The sequence below is a fragment of the Struthio camelus genome, chromosome 2 (assembly GCF_040807025.1).
Source record: "Struthio camelus isolate bStrCam1 chromosome 2, bStrCam1.hap1, whole genome shotgun sequence".
Taxonomy (NCBI): domain Eukaryota; kingdom Metazoa; phylum Chordata; class Aves; order Struthioniformes; family Struthionidae; genus Struthio; species Struthio camelus.
In genome coordinates, this window is record NC_090943.1 from 50300810 (window position 1) to 50320254 (window position 19445).

Consider the following 19445-nt stretch of genomic DNA (forward strand, 5'->3'; position numbering starts at 1 on the left):
AATAAGGCTTGGGAACTGTTCGACTCTGCTCCTCCAGGCGAGTACTGCTGCTTTGTCTCCACGTCAGGCAAAGTGAAACAGGCCCTTGTTAAACAGACCGGGTGCAATTAATCTATGATGTTAAGCAGAAAAAAGAGGAGTAGGTGTGCGAGGTGAAAGGCTGCTGGGGTCGAGGTGGTGCCCCTTGGGCGGGCGGTGAAGTCAAAGCACAGAGAAATCCTGCAGCCGCAGGAGGGACAAGGGAGGGTTGCAGGCTCTGCTGCAACCAAAAGCCCCCACGGCCCAGCTGGCTCCTCGGAAGTTCAGTTTTTGCTAATTTTAAGTAACACCTTGCTGCTAGGGACTTTGTCGGGAGTAAGCACAGATGTGAGCGGCTAATGCATTTGTAATATTTGTATAGATACATGTGGGTATAAGGGTAGGACATCATCTGGCTGTCAGGGTAGAAAACACTGGTGGGTATTTCAACTTGTACGTGGTAATGAATTCCTGTCGTACTGTGCCTGTAAACACCATTGTGCTTTTCATCTGCCATATTTGCAGCAGCAGCAGCAGAGAGATTTCTCTTGAAATGGATTGCTGACGCCGTGGAAAGCCCCGGACAATGTGATAAACGCGCCGGGGCCGCACAACGCTAATGTTCCAGAAGGACGTCGGACAAAGCCGAAACAACACAGAGCCCAAACCTGCTTGGCTCGGCAGATCCCGCCAGCGCGGGCACCGCAGAGGAGCGAAGCGGCCGGGCTGCCTCGGCGGACTCGAGCTGCAGCATGCCCTTGCCGAGGCGTCGGTCTTCGTTCCTGGGGCAGCAGCCCTCCTCCTCGGCGGCGGAAAGCTCGGGGGTGCCCAGCCGCCGGGTCAGCGTCGGCGGCGGAGGAAGACCCCCGGGCGTCTACGTGGGCACCGCGCCCCCGGGAGGAGTGAGCAGCCTGGGGACTCGGGTATCCCGCAGAGCCCTGGGCATCACCAGCGTCTTCCTGCAGGGCTTGCGCAGCTCCTGCTCCGCCGTGCCCCTGGCCCCGGGGCTGGAGAAGGGCCGGGGTCTCTCCTACGAGAGCCTGAACGGCTGCTTGGTGGAGTACATAGAGAAGGTGCGCGCTCTCGAGCAGGTCAACCAAGAGCTGGAGGAGCACATCAGGGTCTACCTGGACAAGAAGTCCTCCACCGTCAGCAGCTGGAGAGTGCTGCGGGAGAACTGGGAGGCCATTTACCATCAGGTAAGGGCGAGAGCTGTTTTCGCAAGGGCTGGGGGGAGGCTCACAAATCATTAGCGATCCTGAGTGGCGAGGTTTGATGCTGATGATAAATGCAGCCTGATTTCGATGCACAGCGCCCTAGACGGAGGGTTTTAAATCTATCTTCACGATAATTAGCATTATCATTTCACAGTGTGTTGTGGAAAATGCCTTCTAAGTAGGAGAATTGCCTCAGGCATTCTGCACTCGGGGGCGAATGAAATGCACCCCAAGGCGCGATAGTCTGGTCTGATTAAAATGGGTGATTTTTTTTTTTCTTAGCTGTGCTTATTACACCGAGCAGTAAAATTATTAAAAGAAAACTGCTAGAACTGAATTAGTTTATCCATCAACATGCTATCATTACAAGTATGTTGTGGTTTTTTAATTAGCAATTCAGATTTTTACGTTATTCCCTCGTTTGCTTAATCACATTTTCAAAAGCTCTATTTATTTAAAAATAATAATTACATGGCTACAAATAAGTGCCTCCTTCCCTTCCCTTTCTAGCCACTCCCCCATCCCTGACTCCTGTCTTGTCTGCACAGGGCAGGCTGTGCATTTTCTAGGGGGGGCTCTAAAGGAAAGTGTCTACCGTGGGAGTGTGAAATGGTGTTTGCATTGACCTGTTGGTTAAGAACAAGTCCTGAAAGACAACACAAATGGTTCCTCCTGTTGGGAAGATGAAAGAGCAAAGTTAAAACCAATAAGAATTTGCCTGCTAATGTTCTGCTTGCAGAGAAAATGGGGACTTGCTACCCTGAGCTCCCGGGGTCAGCTACCCTGACCTTGCAGGTCTCTGCCTCCGAGCTCTCGCCTGCCGCTGGGTCAGGGGACGCAGGACCCAGACAGACGCGGTGGCTTGCTTGGGGTCAGCGGCTGAGTCACAAATCAAACCCACACGTTCAGAGTCTCGCTCCTGATTTCCAGCCCATAATCTCGCCCTTTGGAGAATCAGGCCTCTCACAAAGGCTCAGGAAAGCAAAAGCCACAGAGGGTTTAATCCTTCTTCCCCAGCCGTTTCAGCTCCAAGCTGGCTGCTGGCGGAGCCAGGGTCAATTCCTGGCTCAGCCAGGAGCCGCTTCCTGTGCCCTGCTTTATGTGGTCATTCAGAACCTCCTTAATAGTTCAACAGTCCTAAAACGTCTAAATTCTACTTGCCCACCTTTGTTAAAAGAAAAAGAAAAAAAACACACACAAAACCTCCTTTTAAAAAAAAAATATCCATGGAAAGGAATTACTGATGAGTAGTACTGAAAGAGAAATACAGAGAGAAGTGAGAAATACAGAGAACAAATGGGATTTGTGTAGCGAAGCAGTTTTCTCCGTGGGACCCAGTACATAGGGGAAAAAAAACATTTCTCCTTCACTGACTACCTAACTTGTGGATGAAGTAAAAGTTGCCTGTTTCTTAAGGCATACGACCCGTAAAAAGCTGCGCGGCTCCCGAAGGGCTCTCAGGCCAAGTCTTGTGTCCAGCTCTTCCCTGCCAGAAGTGCGGATGTAGGTGCACATCAGTTCACCTGCCTGGTGCGCTGGGTAGATGTCGTGGCTTTGAGTGTGAACGTGTCTTCCTCGGCTAGCTGCAAAGGGAATGGCGCTAAGGCCTTCGCGCAGGTGGCAGGGACTGAAAGGGCAATTTTGTCACTGAAAAGCAGTCCATACAATCATCCCCTCCTTGGGAATGGGACTCCACTGGAGGGGACTGGAAAGATGAGAGGAGCCCTAAGGCTCTTGCAAAGGTGTATAGCGCATCCATCCTCCCTTCCAAAAATGGACGAGATGGCTAGTCTTACTGCCTGGTTCACGCAATACAATTTGAATCATTCGAAGCCTCTGGGGTCAGCAAAGTCCCACTCAGCTGCCAGGCCTACATGTGCAATGAGTCACTTGTCTCAGCTCAGTTCTCCATGGCTCGTAACGAAGCACCAAAGTCCTCCAGACTCTGATAGAGAATGAGTTAATCAGAGACCTGATACCCTGTGTGGCCTTGACCATGCCACCTACAGCCTGATTCTGCAGGAGAGTCTGAAGAGATTTAAAAATCCAGTCCTTTGTCGAGCATAAATGCAGCTCCATGGTAGCTCCTATGCCAAGTTGGGCAGGTGGCTTGTATCTGTCATCTTAACCAGTCTCATTAGGGCTCTTAGGACACCTCATCCAGGTTTGCAGCAGCACCTTCTCCCCAAGGTAGCTGGTTTCCTCAGTGCTGGGCTGAAGCCAGGGGACAGGATGGGGAGCAGAGCAGTGGCTGCGGCTGAAAGCAAAATCCCGAGGGAGCGGGAGAAGGTGACAACTGCAAAACAGGGCAAAGAACCCTAGGCGTGAGGTGCTCTGGCCCCATATGCCCACGCTGGGCGAAAGAGCCGTCCCTGTCCCGCTCCCTGCAAAGAGCTGCCCCGAAACCTGCAGGGCTCCCAGGGGAGGAATAGGAGCAGTTTCTGCTTCACTTCCCTTATGTTGCTGCTGGCTGCTGGCAAAACGGGGAGCTTCTCTCAGTCGGAGGGGAGAGGAAGGGACCCTGAAGAGCTGAGGAACAGCAGCATTCGCATCTTTTTCTTGGCACGCTGCGCTTCAGCCTAGTGTCCAGTAGCTCTTGCACAGTCACAGAAAAGCCTGGAAAAAAAGGACTTTAAATTCCCTGAGCCAATTTTGTATTTCACCTCAGGCTACCCAGACAGAGTTTCCCCTTTTGCATGGGAAGAGGTGTATTTTTCAACTGTGCTGCATATTTACGACAGAGCTGCACCCAGAAGGCTATGAATGCCATCTGAATCCCATATTTTACTGGACAGTGGCATAAAAGGTTAGGCAAAGCTCATGTGAGCCGTAGCGCCCAGTTAAGCACTGACTTGTAGAGATGTTCTCTTTTTCTGTTGATAAAAGTCACTGGCACCACTAGTCCTACAAAGGTCTTGCTGAAGAGGCTGGCTCCTGAAGGCAAAGGAGGTGCTGAATCTAGGGTGCTTATAAAAAACAGTATGTGCATGAAGCAATCTAGCTGTTGTAAATGAGGACTTTGATGGGAGATTAGGGGAGCAGGGTAATGCTTTTCAGGCAGCAGTCCTGCTTTTTTTCTGATGAGCATCCCACTCTGAAGTTGTAGACCCACCCCCGGAAAAGCTACGAGGGCGTACAGCTCAAGCCAAGGAAAGTAGGACTGTAGGTGCTTCAAGAGGGCCTGTTTGATTTTATTTCTAGGAAGACAATGTTGCAGTGCAGATGAACATACTTAATAACTTTTCATCCAAATTGCTTTCCTTTTAACCTTTCTTTATATTGCTGTCTTTCCTCTACCTCCCTTTCTTATGAGCAAATAAATACAGCTCCTAACGAAATCTAGCTTGAATACTGGCATCTTCCTATACGGAAATGAGAAGAATAAAGCAATGAAGTAATAACAGTTGCAAGTGTCATAGAGAAAAAAGATTAGCAGCATCATATCTATTTAACCATTAAAACACATTCGAGAATACAGAGAATTAGAGGTTTTCTTCCAATTATGTCAATTAAATCAATAATGGATTGATTAGATCAACAAAAGACGCATCCCTTAGTGTTTTCTTTTTACTTTCTTTCTCAGACGTGATCTGAGATAAGATGTACAATTCTAATAGGTTTCTGCAGGTTTTTTTTTTTACATTACATCATTTTTTTTACAAACATCAAGACAAAAGCGAAAGTAGGACCTTATCCAGTCCAAGTACTGATTAATTCACTCATCCCGGGGCTAATTGGCAAAAGGGTGTCTGCGTCAACACGGAAGCTGTCCTGCCTCTTAAAATGGCAGCAGAATCAGTTGCCACAGAAACAGCTGCAGCAACGCGAAATAAGTCCCCTCACTCAGCAACGAGCGCAAGTATGAAAGGTAAAAGGTGCTCAGGAGCCAAGTTTAATAGAAATGACAGATACCTGGCACAGAGGGGCTGGCCGTCGCAGAGCGATTGCCGGTCCCCGCCACTCGGGTGCGACGAAAGCGTCGCCTGGGGGAGGGAGGCCTCCCTCCGGCCAGGCGTTGACCTCCGGCCTCTTCCATCGCTTTCCTCTCGGCGGTGAGGCCTAAGAGCGCCAGCGCTTCTCGTGGGCGTTAGACTAGGGGGAGAAGACTTCAAGGGGCAGGGACTGAATCAGAGGGTAATAGCAGAGGGTCCCTTAGGGGAAAACAATACTTGCATTTCGTTACAATCGTTAGAGCTGTTACGGCGATGAATTATTGACAGAGCGCTGAATGATTTGAAGCGACTCCCCAAGGCTTAATCAGGGTTAATCATCAGCGAGGGCAGCTGTTTTGCAGCAGAGCAGGGGTACCCGCACGCTCCCTGGGACAGATGCAAAGTAGGAGGGTTTTTGCAGGAACGGCGTGAAATGAGAAAACCTTGCTGGGAGGGATTTACGCGACAGAAATAGACACTCACCTTGTTTCATCCTGCTCATCATACTCCTTCCCTCCGGTCTTCATCCCAGTCTTGTTACGGAAAACGCAAAAGAGGTTTAAACGTCTAACTGAGCGTGTCTCTTCTGCAAAACAGAAGGTTAGCTGTGATGATAAGTCCTTCCCACGGAGCGGCACAGCCCCTGGGAAAAGAGAACGCTTGAAATAATCTTAGTGCATTTACAGAGATGAGGGCTGAGTTCGGTCTCCACGACTATTCGATCACGGCGCGGAGAGACAGGAGGAGAGAGAGAGAGAGACACTTATGTTGTCTATCAGGTGGCACAGAGCACAAGTTCAAATCACAGAAGTAAATACAAATGTACAAGAAGGAATAAATGTCTTGCACCAATTTCATCACCGCTGTGACTTCAGTGTTTGGCTGTGCAAATTTGAAAGATCATCGGAGTTTTCTAGAGAGATGCCTCTATTTGCACCTGGCCCTACGGGCTATATTTACTCCATGTCAATATTAAGTCTGGAGAGCGTGCAGGGTTGCCTGTCCCAGGGATCGCTGCATTTAGAATTGAAACCGCTCGTGTATTTCCTGAGGGGCAAGGAGAAGACCTGCCAAGGAGGCAGGACAGACTCCTGTCCTAACAACGCGTTTCCTTACCGCTGAGGCACTCTAATAACAGTGCCTTATGGCTCTCTGTAAATTGGCGAGATACCGTTCTATTGCTGATCTCAAGGGCCCAACAGACTCTCTTAAAACAGCATTGAGATTGTTTAACCACCCTATGGAGGATGGCAATAAATCAGTTTGAATTGATGTCCTCTTATCCACCTCCAACAGTCCCCAACCTTGGATTACGCTCACACGCAACTGTTAGGTGGGATCATCAGGTTTTTAATCCCTGTGGTAAGCCAATGTTTTTACAGGTTGTTTCTCTGGGAGCAGATATTGCCTCGAGAACCGGGTGTCTTTTTTTGACGCAGTCCTGTTTGTTTATAACGTACTAGAAATATAAATGAAGGCCTGTTTTCCTAGATGCAGCAGGAATCAGCAAAGGACACATCACTCTTCCCAGCCTCTCTCCAGGTATTACTTTGCCTAAAAGATTATTTTCCTCGAGGCGTTTCAACAAATACCACTCTTACTACCTCTACGTTTGCTTCCTTGAGGCTCTGAGAATGGGCCCAACACAGAAAGCATGACTGAAAGCACCTCACCAGGTTACCACTCGGCACCTGAGCAGCAGTAACTGGCTTGCATGCTTTTAGCCCGGCCCAGCTGTGAACTAAAATGCATTGGAAGCCATGGCCTGATAGAAACAATTTCTTTAAATCTGTGACAGGAAAGACTAGACAGGATCGTCGGTTCTCTTTCCATAAAGGGATCATTTGCTGAAACTGAAGCCAAATTAAAAGCCAAATAATTTTCCACTACATGAATAATTAAACCATGAGACAGACCACACCTGAGGCCGTGAACTTAGCAGCATTCAACAAGGGACTAGACATTTATATGAGTAAAAAATATACAGAGCTGTCAGTTAAGTATAGCTGAGAATTTGAAAGGTGTCGTAAATCCTGCAATTCCAGATTTAGGGAAATCGCTGTTAAAAATCAAAAGGTGCTAGCCACCAGGGATAGATTCTCCCCAAGCGTCTGTATCACATCCCACTTCATCACAGAGGGAGTGTGCAAACCCCCTCGGAGCATCTGGTTTTGCTTGGTGTCAGACATAAGCTAGTAGGTGGGCCAGCTGATGCAGCCCGACGAATAAGAACTTTCTATCCAAATAAGAATTTTTTGCTAAAAATTAATATTGTGTTTTCATGTCTATAAAATCCCAGTGAAATGAAAGAGAATTTGTGATGTCTAGTGGAGATGTTTTATATTGCGAATATTCAGTGTTAACTCGAGAACTGGAAAAAAGATGTTCAAAAGGTGTATGTGCATCACAGATTCTAGTGTAGAAAGACAATATGTGACTTAGAGGAGCTATTATTAGCAATAATATTTGCACTTGCATAACACTTCTTAAAATGCCATGTAATGAATTAGGCTTCACAGAAGCTCTGTGAGGCTGGATAGCATTGTGCTTCGTTTCACAAAGGCAGGAAGTCTCAGTGAGGCTGCTTGCAGCTTTGTGAGCCCTCTCATTTGAAATGAAGACAAATAAGGGTGTTTCCTAAATTGCTGCATCATGCATTTTAATACGCGTGGCAGCAAAGTGCAAAGGCAATCAGTCTCGCTAATACTGAATGCTTGTATCTAACTGTTGATTACTGGGAGAATTAAATCAAACCAAAGAACCACTAGATGGAAGTGTTACATCTTTTCTTTTTAAGTCTATAAAAAGGCTTTCATAGCTAATGTAAATCAGAGATGCTTTTTCAAGAAATTTGCTTTTCTGCATAGAAGCTGCCATGCAATTGTTTATCCTTCAGATTTACTATTGTATTTAAACAGTCTACAGCTCATTTTCAGAAGTGCTGAAAGACCAAGTTCTGCTGACTTCCACTACTGACTGGGGCCTCTGACCCTTCTAAGCATGAGATTCTTTTTTAAACCATCCACATTTACATGGCACAATTCAGGTTTGGGCCTAGAATTGGGAACCTCCAGATTTTGTCACTATCCGTTTGGTATTAGCTGTTAATTTCCAAAGAGGGTAGTAATTTCCTCCTGGATAGAGGCTCCCACATTAACAAAATCCTCAAGAGTGTACTACCAGGGTTTTGATAAAGACATCCACTCGTGGGACAAGTAAGAAGTTGCCCCAAATGCGTCAATAAAACTTGAGATTACTGCTAAAAATAGCTTTTAATGACTAGGAAAAGAAAATGTACCATGTGCATCTTAAGGGAGGTAATGAGAGTGCAGTTTGCCTCCTATGTGTGTCTCAGCATAGAGGCATTGTTCCAGGCAGCTGAAAACTCCAGTTATTCCCCTGCTTTTACTTTCATTGCAGACCAAAAGCCATTTTAAACTGGATTCGACTTCCTAACCTTGGTGATTAATATAACTCCTAATTTGCAATGTATAGTTTAAAGAATTTAATATTACATTTGTTTGTGGAACGTTCACAATTTCCTCAAAGGCTTTTATTTTTCTCAGACGTTTGGCCAGATGCTGTAACCGCGTGGACTGGCTGAGACATTTGGGCTTGTTTTGACTGGTCATGGTAAATCACAGGGCAATGTTTCTTTTCCCTGACTTGAGTCAGGAAAACAGTAAAAACTTCTGTGAAGCATCCATACGTGTACGAGTTGCAGGAAGACAAAATGCAGTAATTTCTGTAGAAACATGAAGCAAAAAAAGAAAGATTCCAATGAGACAAGAGTAAGTTTTCTAAAAGTTAGAAGAATAAAACCTGTCAGTGTTTGGGTTGAAGAACTGGATATGCCAGATTCTGCTTCTTGCTCACTCCTAAACAGTGACAGTGAAAGGATGCCAGGGCATCTGCAGACAGTAGCCTCTACCTTGCTGCTGCTGCTGCTGCTGCTGCTGTATAAAGACTGAATGTCTTCTTTGCATCTTTCAGGAGAAACTCATGTCCTGCAAGGGGTAGGTAGGTCATGTCCTACAAGGCCAGAGGTATAGCGGCACTGCCCCAAAGTCCTGGGCTCTCCCTAGCCGCTCTGAAATGTCACAGAGACGCTACCTGGGGGCTAGGCAGTTAGGCCAGTGCTGGTAAAGTGGGATTGGAAGAAAGCGAGGAGCGGGAAATAAGGGGTTGAATGATGAACATGAGCTGGTATTTCTTAAATAAATAAGTAGTCCTGTGTGCAACAGAGCACATAAAGGTCTTCTATACTTTTGTTCTGCATGGTTGCATTAGCTGGTGTGCAGTAAGATACCATCTCTTTTCCCACACCCATGGCTTTCATAGCATCTCTGATTTGTGTGGCTTCTCTAAATTCTGAAACGGTCATGCTTAGACTGAAACTTTTTTGTCCAGTGGCAGCATTCATGGGATTTCTCTTCTCTGTCCTCGTGCTGTTTTCGTGAAACATGTCGGAGCTGAGTATCCTTGAGATGGCCTATCCCTCTACAATATTAGTTGGAACTGGCCAAGAGATCCCACAGTGATTAAAGAAAAATTGGCAGCTCATATAATGGTATAAGCTCTGTTTCCTTTGGAAACCAAGCTAAGCTGGAGCTGGTAGGAACTAACCTCTAACCACAGGCTTCCAGCCACAGCCACCTTTTTTTTTTTGTTTGTTTCCTAACAGTAAGTGAGAAGTAGATCTTTTTTGTTTTTTCTCCAGTGCCTCGATTTTAAAAATCCAGAGTGCTTTGAACATCAGGTTCCATTATTGACTTTCAGTGTGGGGAAGAGGATATTCCTCTAGATTTCTCCTTATCAAATGCCTTCACGTATATCATACTTTATATTTGTTAGCCACTAGTCTATGCGATTGTAAAATGGTTAGAGCAATAAGTGGCTGTTAGTGAGGATGAATGTTAATTGCCATGCAAAAATGCTTCAGCCTCACATTTCCATGTCCACTTCTTCACCGAGCAGCAGGCCAAAGAGTAGGTAGGAGTACCATACTAAGGCAATTATTCTATTTATGGTAGGTGACATAACGTGTCTGGATGCAGCCTTCACGTTGTCACACGGCACTGCCTTTGTACCTACAGAGAGGAGAACGCTTAAGGGATATTCACATCTCATTTAGTTGCAAACTTAATTAGCCAGAGAAGAATTTCTACTTTAAGAACTCTCCTGGCCTGTTTAAAAAGCAACTCTTATTCATGAGCTGGTTTGGTTTCAACCACAAATCTCCATGGATAAATCCTGAGAAGGAAGAAAGAGACTTGTATTTACAAAGCCTGTTGCCGCTCCAAAAGCTAGCTGCCCCTGTAACACTACCCGGCTCCCTTCAAGGCAGCCCACTCAGATCTCAGTCCTCCCACTATCACCTTTCTGCCCTCTCCCTTAGAGCGAAGACTTGAGGTGTGGCTATGTCTGTACTGGTCTGCCAAGGCCATTGTGGGGGCACTTCCACCCTGAGCTCCGGCTCGCAGACTGGTGCAGCACCCCAAGCGCGCACCTGGCCCCGGGGCACTCGGAGGGCCACCTTCCCCTGGCACAGCTAGGGTGAGCCATGCGGATCGCCTTAGCAAGTCCGTCTTCATTTTAGCAGCTGCAGGTCAGCTCCTCCAGAGCGATGGCACAGACCGTGGGACGGCCAGCCTGCAGGGAGCTCCAGGCTAGTTACTTGTGGAGAAGACCTTTCCATTCCATGGTGACCTTGCACCAGCTTCAGCAGTTCTTTGTTCACCTCCTCTGCACTGCGACTCCAGAGCAGGCAGTGGTCTTTTTTACTTTTTTACCATTTTATAAAACCCTCTTGAATCAGAGCATGCTGCTATGCAGCAAACCTCTCAGGTATGGTTACCCTTCCGGTGCCTTCCGGGTATTAGATACACCCAACAAAGATACCACAGTGTTATCTGTATGCTCTTTCCATAGCATTTCACATTCGCTAGACTAATCGTTGAAGCCTGCCTGCTTCTTACGTCTCGTGTCTATCACAACAACTTACACAGTCCCATCAGAGAACAAAAGCAATGCTCTGGGAGTCTGAGAACTGCTCGCGAGGCATGAGTAAAATATTCCTTGGCTCACTGAGGAGTACAACGCTAAAGAGGACTGCTGATACGGGAAGTGTAACAGGAACTGCATAAGTGCTACTTAAACTGTATCTAGAAAATATGAGTGGGACTTAAGTGATGAACATACCTTGTGCTCAGTAATGAATTTTACCCCTTGTGACGAGCTGACAATGAGAATAAATGTGTTTCCATGAGAAGCTGAATGGTTGGGAGCAATGAACAGACTGATGAAAAATTACAGCCTATTTGCAGACAATTTGTGAATTGGTATGTATGAAATTCATTGATTAAATTATCTGGAATGAATCACTTGAACAGCCCTAGGCTAAAAGATTATTTTCAGAATCAAAACTATCCATCTGCTTAAAATATAGATATATAATGCATATAGCTAATGTGCTAACATTCTTAATTGTTTGAACTCTGCTGTTTCTCCCTTCTAGGTGAGCGAAGCAGTCCTTGAAAATGCTCGTCTTATGTTGCACACAGAGAACATTCAAGCTTGTGCTGAAGATTTTAAAGACAGGTAGTCTTGTGAAGCACCTAACTGCCCAATTTGTTTAAAACTTTATGTTACGAAGGGCTTAATCTATAGGGGAATAATGTATAATGAGTAGAATGGACTCGGGTTTTTTATGTTGGGTATTTGACCACCTAACTTGGGTGGGTTATTGTAACATGTATTGTAACAGTAACTCAGAAGAACATTTTCAAGATTTATAGTAATGGATAATGTGTACTGGCAAAGTTACTTAAGCTAACCTTTGATATACAGACCCCAATCTCTTTTGAAAGGACGGTATTCATTAAAATTTTGGGTTCTAGAACAAACAGTCATTCTGCTACAGCATCTGAAATACAAACAACGTACCTCTACAAACATCAGTGTGGAACCATGAGATAAGAAAAAAGAAATGGACTGCACTGATTTTTCTTGGCTTTGCCAAGACAAATGAATAGTGAAAGAAGGTCTTAAACACTGACAAACTGCTTCTACAGAGTCTTTCAGTTTGCAAAGCCTAAGTTGCTCTGAATATAACTGGGTAAAGACGTGTTCCCTTACAATACTCATGTATAATGGTACATGAAGCTCTTCAAACTGCACTCAGAAGGCCTGATTTTTCTAGCTTTTATTCGTAACAGACTTGTTCATTTACAAATAGTTTTTTGCAAGATCTGATGCACAAACTGTATTTCAAACTAATTCATTTTTATTCCCTATGATTTTTTCTTCCCTTCAACGTCTCTCTTTCTCTCTCTCTCTCTCTCTGGTATTATTTCATTTAATCATACCAAAACATGCATTATTCATATACCTTGGTTGGCCTTTTAATTTAGAAAGGTAAAACTTTGAACAACTAATTTTGTTGCTTTACATGCAGTAAGCCACATTCCTATTTTAAGAACGATTAAAAAATAATTTTTAAAAATGTCTACTGGCTTCTGCAAGCAGTTTACACTATAAAGAAAATGTTCAGTCGATCCACTGCATACTGACAACTCCTAATTCTCACTGGGATCAGCTGCCTCTTTCCCAAGCTGTTGATTCCCAGCAAAGGTGGTGGTTATCAGGGAAGAGTGCAGAAATTGTTTATGAAGCTGGCTGCCTTCTAACCTGCTCCAGAGTCCAGGTGCCCAGGTTTGCTTGGTTTGACACTAAAGTCTCCCAGAAAAAGGAGATTCATTATGTGACCCAGCCACAACTTAAATTGAAGGACTAGAATGAAAAGGAAAAAGCAATAGCTATGCAGCAGGCAGCACTATATACTGGCAGTGCCCACCACAATCTTCCCTAACATTTCGCTGGTGGGGAAAAAGCAATCGCAGCTTAGAAACTAGCCGTTTTGTTTTAACAGCAGTTCTAGTTAACAAACCAATTTTTCAGCGAGTATGGACTCAGTTAAATGAGCAGTTGCCGCCTGATTACATTTGCATTACAGAGTATCGATGAAATTAGAAGTGTCCACACTGTTAATATACACTATATACTGATGGTTATAAAACAACGGGGGCTGGCAGGGAGAGGAAGCAGCAGCAGCTGCCAAAGCAGTCACATTCAGGTCTGAACAAATAACGGGATAGTCTTTGATGAAAATCTTTGTCCACGTGAAGCAAATACCAGATTTCCTATCTACTTCAATGCTACTAGGATTGGATCTTAAGGGCAGGTTACAACCCAGGAACATAAAACAGGCTTTCATCAGTATGTTCATCTCTAAAAGTGATGCTTGACACTCAGGTGTTTTTTCATCCTGGGCTCTGAAAAGTTTGTACGTAGAAGGGTGAGCAGTTACTCCTGTTTTACAGAGTAAAAGGCACACACATTCATATGGCATACAAACAGCAGATCTAAACAGAGACCACATGCCTCTCCATGCTTATTCAGGAATCCTATCAGTCTGATAGCGTTGTACGTCAGAGTGCTAACTTGGCCTGCTTTATTGAACTCTGTGTTAATGACAAGGCACTTGAGACTGCTTTAGCAGTGCAATTGAAGTATATGAAGACAAGGTGAGGGCAAGGCATATCTTTTGTGTTTCTGTGCCTCTGTCTGGAACTACCATCTAATTAGCATGACGGTGTCATTTAAAAAAACGAAAGTTTCTCTTGCTGAGGTGTGCTTATTACATTCTTTTCCCTGCAGGTATGAAAATGAGCAGCCATTCAGAAAGGCAGTGGAAGATGAAATTAATTCCCTATATAAAGTGATTGATGACGCTAATTTAACTAAAATGGAGCTGGAGAGTCAGATAGAAAGCATGAAAGAAGAACTAGCTTTGCTGTCAAAGAATCACGAAGAAGTAAGTCCAGACTTGGGACACTGCAAAGCTAATGTGTGCCTGTTTTGGCTGGTTGGGATGACACATCTGGCTAAGTAAGCATTAAAAAGCTACACCTGCCGTGTATGGAGGGTAGCGTTCCTATTTTCCTTCTCTCTGCTAGTTTAAAGCACTAACCTTTGAGGCATAATGAAAATTACCCACATACAATTTTTAACTCTTTCTCATCTGATGAATATGATGTAGAAGAGACATTGTCACTTCATTTCTTACTAGACATCACATAGGATATACATGGGGTTGGAGAGTCACTTAGGTCAAAATCCCAACTGCTAGAGGTCTGATCCTCAGTCACAGAGATGGAAACAAAGTGCTGTACAGAAAACAAACTTCGTACATGGGATAGTACTGCTGCAATAACACTGGGCATTAACTGGGCTGTTCTGGAAAACTCATGCTCTGCTTAGCAAGCTCATGCTCCTGAACCGAGACTCCTGAAACCGAGTGTCTCCTTCTGAGCAACGCACCACTGAAGAAAGTCAAAGAGACAAGCAGCTGGAAGAGTACACCTTTACCGCCTGAGTTTGCAAGAAATTCGCAAGACCCCTTCAAACTTCCATGCATTGCAATGTTTACTACGAACCTAGGAGAGCTGGCATTGATGCTGTTCTCTGCCCTTATATATATGTGGCATAACGAGAACAGCAGCTTTCCAAGAGCTCTTCTTCAAGTCCCTTTAAAGTTACTGCTCAACTGGCCATTTCATCTTTTTTATGGGTCTTTTTTTTTCCCCCTCAAGGATGTGAAGGTATTATACAAACAGCTTGCTGGATCTCAGCTGGAAGAACTCGATGTTCCTCTTGGAACCGGCCTGGATGACATACTGGAAAAAATCAGAATCCACTGGGAGAGAGATATTGAAAAGAATCGTGCTGAGGCAGGTGCCCTGCTCCGTACCAAGGTAAGTGCTCACATAGGTCTCCATAGCTAACTCCAACGTGAAGACATTTAAAACAAATACAAAATCTGCAGTAACTTTGGGGGTTAGGGTTTTTCCTGCGTTCTTGAAACAAAGAACGATGGTAAAAATATAAAGAATTTTGGTCCAAGGCCACCAAAAGCACCTTCCTAAAAATCAGTGACTTCCTTGTATGGTTTTAAGTAGCAGTGGAAATGACCCTGCTGATCCTACAGGTATCTGCTGGAAACTTCCAAGGACTCTGAGACTGTAGCTAAGAAAAACAAACTTACTCAGGTGAAACTCGTGTCGGATGAGCCACAGTGGTTACCATTCTTATTAGGGCTACTTCTCAACTAGAGAATTTACAGGAACCCACAAATCAAAAAGGTTGAACTACATTGCTCCACACTATTTACACAGCCACAGACTCCTTGTGGCCTTCTCCTTGAAATTGTTTCCTTTGGCAGAGGTGAGAAGACTGGATATTAACTTGGAAACGAAAAGTGATAATAGAAATGGTCCCTTTAAAAGTTCTCTCTCCTCCTGATGCTGAGTCTGAAACAGCTTTTAATGCAGCTTTTCCTCTGTCATGAAGAATCACCCATTTTCTGAAGCGTCTGGTTGAATAAGTATTTTTGCAGAGTCCTTTGCAGAGTCCTCACCTCGGGTGAGGGCAAGTGGGATTTAGAGGTAGTCTGAACTTGCAGAGCATTCAGGCTACCATTAAGGGAAATGTGACAGAGAGATGCCAGGCCTCAGGCAGCATGCGTAGGCTATAAATTACAGACACAAAAGTGCCCTCCCTCCCCTATGTATCGCGTTAAAGAAGCGGCACTTTTGGTCCTAGTGCTATAATAATGTGCAGACAACGCTCTCAAAGCAGCTCAGTAGACACAAATTACTCCAAAGTGGCAGGTCCCTGATCACTAGTCCATGCCACTGGTATCTGGGGAGGGATTATGTCTCTCTGAAGCACAACCCCCTAAAAAATATTTCTGGAAAATACAGGCTTTGTGCAATTTCTTCAAAAGGCCTATTTTGTCCTTTGGATTGAAACTGAGCCCTGTACAGCACAGGTTCATAAATCCTAAATTATATCTGAGTCTTAATTGGTACTTAAATGACACATTAGTCTTCGCTGACCTTTTGCACCTGCCATTGTTTCATTCACAATGATGAAGGTGTATGGTTCACATCATGTTACAAAAAAAAAAGTGAGTTCTACAGACGACCCCAACCTATTGAAAAAAACCAAGATTTTTGGTATATAGTCTCAGAAGTTTTTTTTTATTTGATCTTATATTTAAAGTAAAAGAATGCATGATCAGAAAAGCAAGACAGGGCTAAGATGAATATTCCAGGTGGAATGAAAGTATTTTCCACACATAACACTACTGGCAACCAGAAGAAGAAATACAGGTTTTGGCCAAAAGAATGATATTTGCTAGAGAGCCTGGTGCTGTGGATTGAAAACCTTGATCTCAGCTCTCTTTAAAAAGTATAGAAATTTTACATTTGTTAAAGTATCTTTTTCTTTACGCATTTTCAAAGTGCCTGAATTAAACATATATTAAAAATTACATGCACTAAAAGCATGACATTGAATTATAATATCTTAATTTAATTTTAACCAGAGACTATTCTTCTGACCTCTGTGATGTGATATGATTTCTTCACTGATTCACATAATCCTATGTGGAAACAGTACGGTGTGAATACTTCTGAAATAAAATGCACTAAGTGAAAACACTTACTTCTAAAAAATGCGTATAATGTCCTATAAAGAAAAGACTAGTTACAGCAATGTTTTCCTTTTTAGGCCATTTTAAACATACCTGTATGAATGCTGAACAGCTTCTGTTGACATCGATAAAACATTTGTATAATTTGTATGTATAAACTATTTTTAAAGTTAATGCATAGAAAATGTGATAATTTTGACACTTTAAATCAGAACTGCCACACTATGAAAATGTTAACCGTCATTTGGGGATGTAAGGAAAATAAAACACGAACACACTGTGATGTCAGCCATCATCTCTTATCAGCCACAAGTTGAACCAACAGCTGCTGAACGAACCCAAGAAGAAGAACTGGTGGAGGGTCTAAGAACGGAGTTCCATGAAACTGCCTGCAAAATACAGAGCTTGCAAGCAGAAACTGAATCTTTAAGAACTTTGGTAAGTAACGTTGATTTTCAGTGGACATATTCTACCTGAATTCAACACACATTTTGAGGCAAACGCTTTCCTCTTAGGATGCAGAGTTAAGTAGAAATCCATTTTTCAATGGCTATTGTTTCCAGAGATGCCAGACGTTTTTGAGCTCTTACTGATGTGGTGCACTGAGCGTACAACATTTGAAAAGTGGGTCTCAAATTTCAATCTTTAACGTCTTCAGACTGACCTTAATAATAAACTTCACTGCGACTGCTGGGTGGGTAGTATTCTAGAATCAGCACCTTGTAACTAAAGTATTCCAACACCTGTATTATGGTAATGCACACTTTTTCAAAGTATCTAATGAAAGGTATTCTCACAATATTAAATCTCCAGTTCAGCATATATGTTGGAGCCATTAGCCAAACCTAAATCAAAATTACTACAAAGCCTATGGAAAATCAACTGTTTTGACATCTGCTGTCCTGCTCTTACAGAAAAGGGGTCTGGAGAACTCTTTATATGATGCTAAGCACTGGCATGACATCGAACTGCAGAACCTAGGTTCTGTCATTTCCAAATTGGAGGCAGAGATGGGAGAAATCAAAGTAGAAACTGAGCAGCAGCAGCGGGATCGTGAAAATCTGCTGACCAACAAACAGCAGCTGGAGAAAGATATTGCTGCATATCACTGCCTTCTGGATGGAGAACAAAGCAGGTATTTCTCATTAAAAAACAAGCATGGCATGAACACGGAGAACACGAGCTCTTTGGAAAAGTGTTGTGAGACAGGTAGAAGCTGAAGGACCAGGGTAGTTCTTGTGTTTAATAAGGCTGGATGGTAGATGGTTAGGTTTGGAGAAGCTGCCTAAGCGGAAATCCCAAATCTCGCAATGCTGAGATGCATGGTGTATTGGAGATGAGTTTCTGGCACTGCTACAGGACTAGGTTTAGGAATATGGCAGTAGATCTATCAGCCTCACTTCCCCGAAGATTTGAGATCTGAGAAATTACAAAGCTACTACAGCATCTGAGCTACGTTAATGGCCGTAAGACAGCTGCGCTGTTTTTTTTCTTGTCTTGGGAACATGATGCCTTCCCTCTTCCTCCCACTATACAGTCCAAATATTAAAGCTGTGATCCTGGGGCAGCTCTCATTCTAAGCACACAAGTACCCCCTGGAGTCTGAGGACAATTTGGCCCACTGACTATGCCTTTTGTGGAGAAATATAATTCAGATTTTTAACATATGTCCTCTGGGAATAACCTGCAAGGGCATTATAATGTTTGGGTTCTTTTTATTATTACTATTATTTTTAAGAACCTTAATCGGCATGAGTCATGGAATCGCTGAGGATACAATCCACAGATTCTGACTTACCCCTGACTCAGTTTAGGGGTAAATTTTATATTTATTTTGAAATAAAATAAACACAGTATACCAAATTTGTTTTCTGCTACACCATCAAATCCTGCTGGGGCCGATGAGATGGCACCTGTTGAAGACAGCATTTGATTCAGCACTTTTCCTATTTGTAGTAGTGAGCAATTTTCCTTTTTTTTTTTATTTTCAGCTGATTATGAAACTGCCAGCACAAAGAAGAAAACATTGCCATTCAAAGCAGACGATGTCACTGCCAACTATGTTTCTGGAAGATTAAAAACCCATCAAGACAGCCTGCTTTATTCAGTTTGATTCAACAATCGAAGTAGGTTGTAGCTTGAACAACTTTATTAGACCCTCCTCATGTAATTGCTTTGCTTACAGATTTCAATTTACCCATATTGTTAAAATTATAATAAAAATAAAGAATATCATGGTTTTTCTGTTTGACTTTTTTCTTCAAGAATTTTTCATGATAGCTGAAAGGTACTAGAGTAAGCGCATAGGCCCTTCATTTTCCAGCAAACAAACTATTTCTTTTTACAGCACAAATACAGTAAGCTTGAACTACCCATCCGTTGTGCAAAGAGCATGCAAGTGGAAATTTTAAGCGTTCTGTTGTCTCACAAGACCATCAGCTCATTAGTGTGAAATGTAATTCAAATAAGCCTGAAGCAGGTAAAGTGTGAAACTAACTTGATGCAATAAGTAAAACAGCATAAGCACAAATGCAAGCATTGCAGCAGTACTGAGTAATATACTTTATTCTAGACAAAACTTTTCCAAAGGTGAAGGAGCGCAGCAGCAGTTCTGTCTGCAGTCCAGTCTACATCTTACACCTGCTGTATGCTGAGAGTACTAGCCATGGTGTCAAGTTGTGCAACTTTGCTACTTTTTTGATATGTTGACATATTTTGATA

The 19445-nt window shown here is 43.6% G+C and overlaps 1 protein-coding gene across 1 annotated transcript; it reads left to right on the forward strand.

Moving 5' to 3' along the window:
• The first annotated feature begins 208 nt into the window (after nt 1–208).
• BFSP2 (beaded filament structural protein 2) lies at nt 209–18968 on the forward strand. The gene is made up of 8 exons (XM_068935620.1): nt 209–455; nt 544–1217; nt 11685–11767; nt 13886–14042; nt 14821–14982; nt 17031–17162; nt 17639–17859; nt 18716–18968. The coding sequence occupies exons 2-8, from the start codon at nt 771–773 to the stop codon at nt 18717–18719; spliced, it is 1206 nt and encodes a 401-aa protein (XP_068791721.1). The 5' UTR covers nt 209–455; nt 544–770; the 3' UTR covers nt 18720–18968.
• Nucleotides 18969–19445: the final 477 nt, after the last annotated feature.

Bases quoted from the DNA above. Each gene is read 5' to 3' on its own strand.
- BFSP2 (XM_068935620.1), top strand. From the start codon at position 771: ATGCCCTTGCCGAGGCGTCGGTCTTCGTTCCTGGGGCAGCAGCCCTCC. The intron at 1,218-11,684 runs GTAAGGGCGAGA...TCTCCCTTCTAG, and splicing joins GGGAGGCCATTTACCATCAG to GTGAGCGAAGCAGTCCTTGA. The intron at 17,163-17,638 runs GTAAGTAACGTT...CTGCTCTTACAG, and splicing joins CTGAATCTTTAAGAACTTTG to AAAAGGGGTCTGGAGAACTC.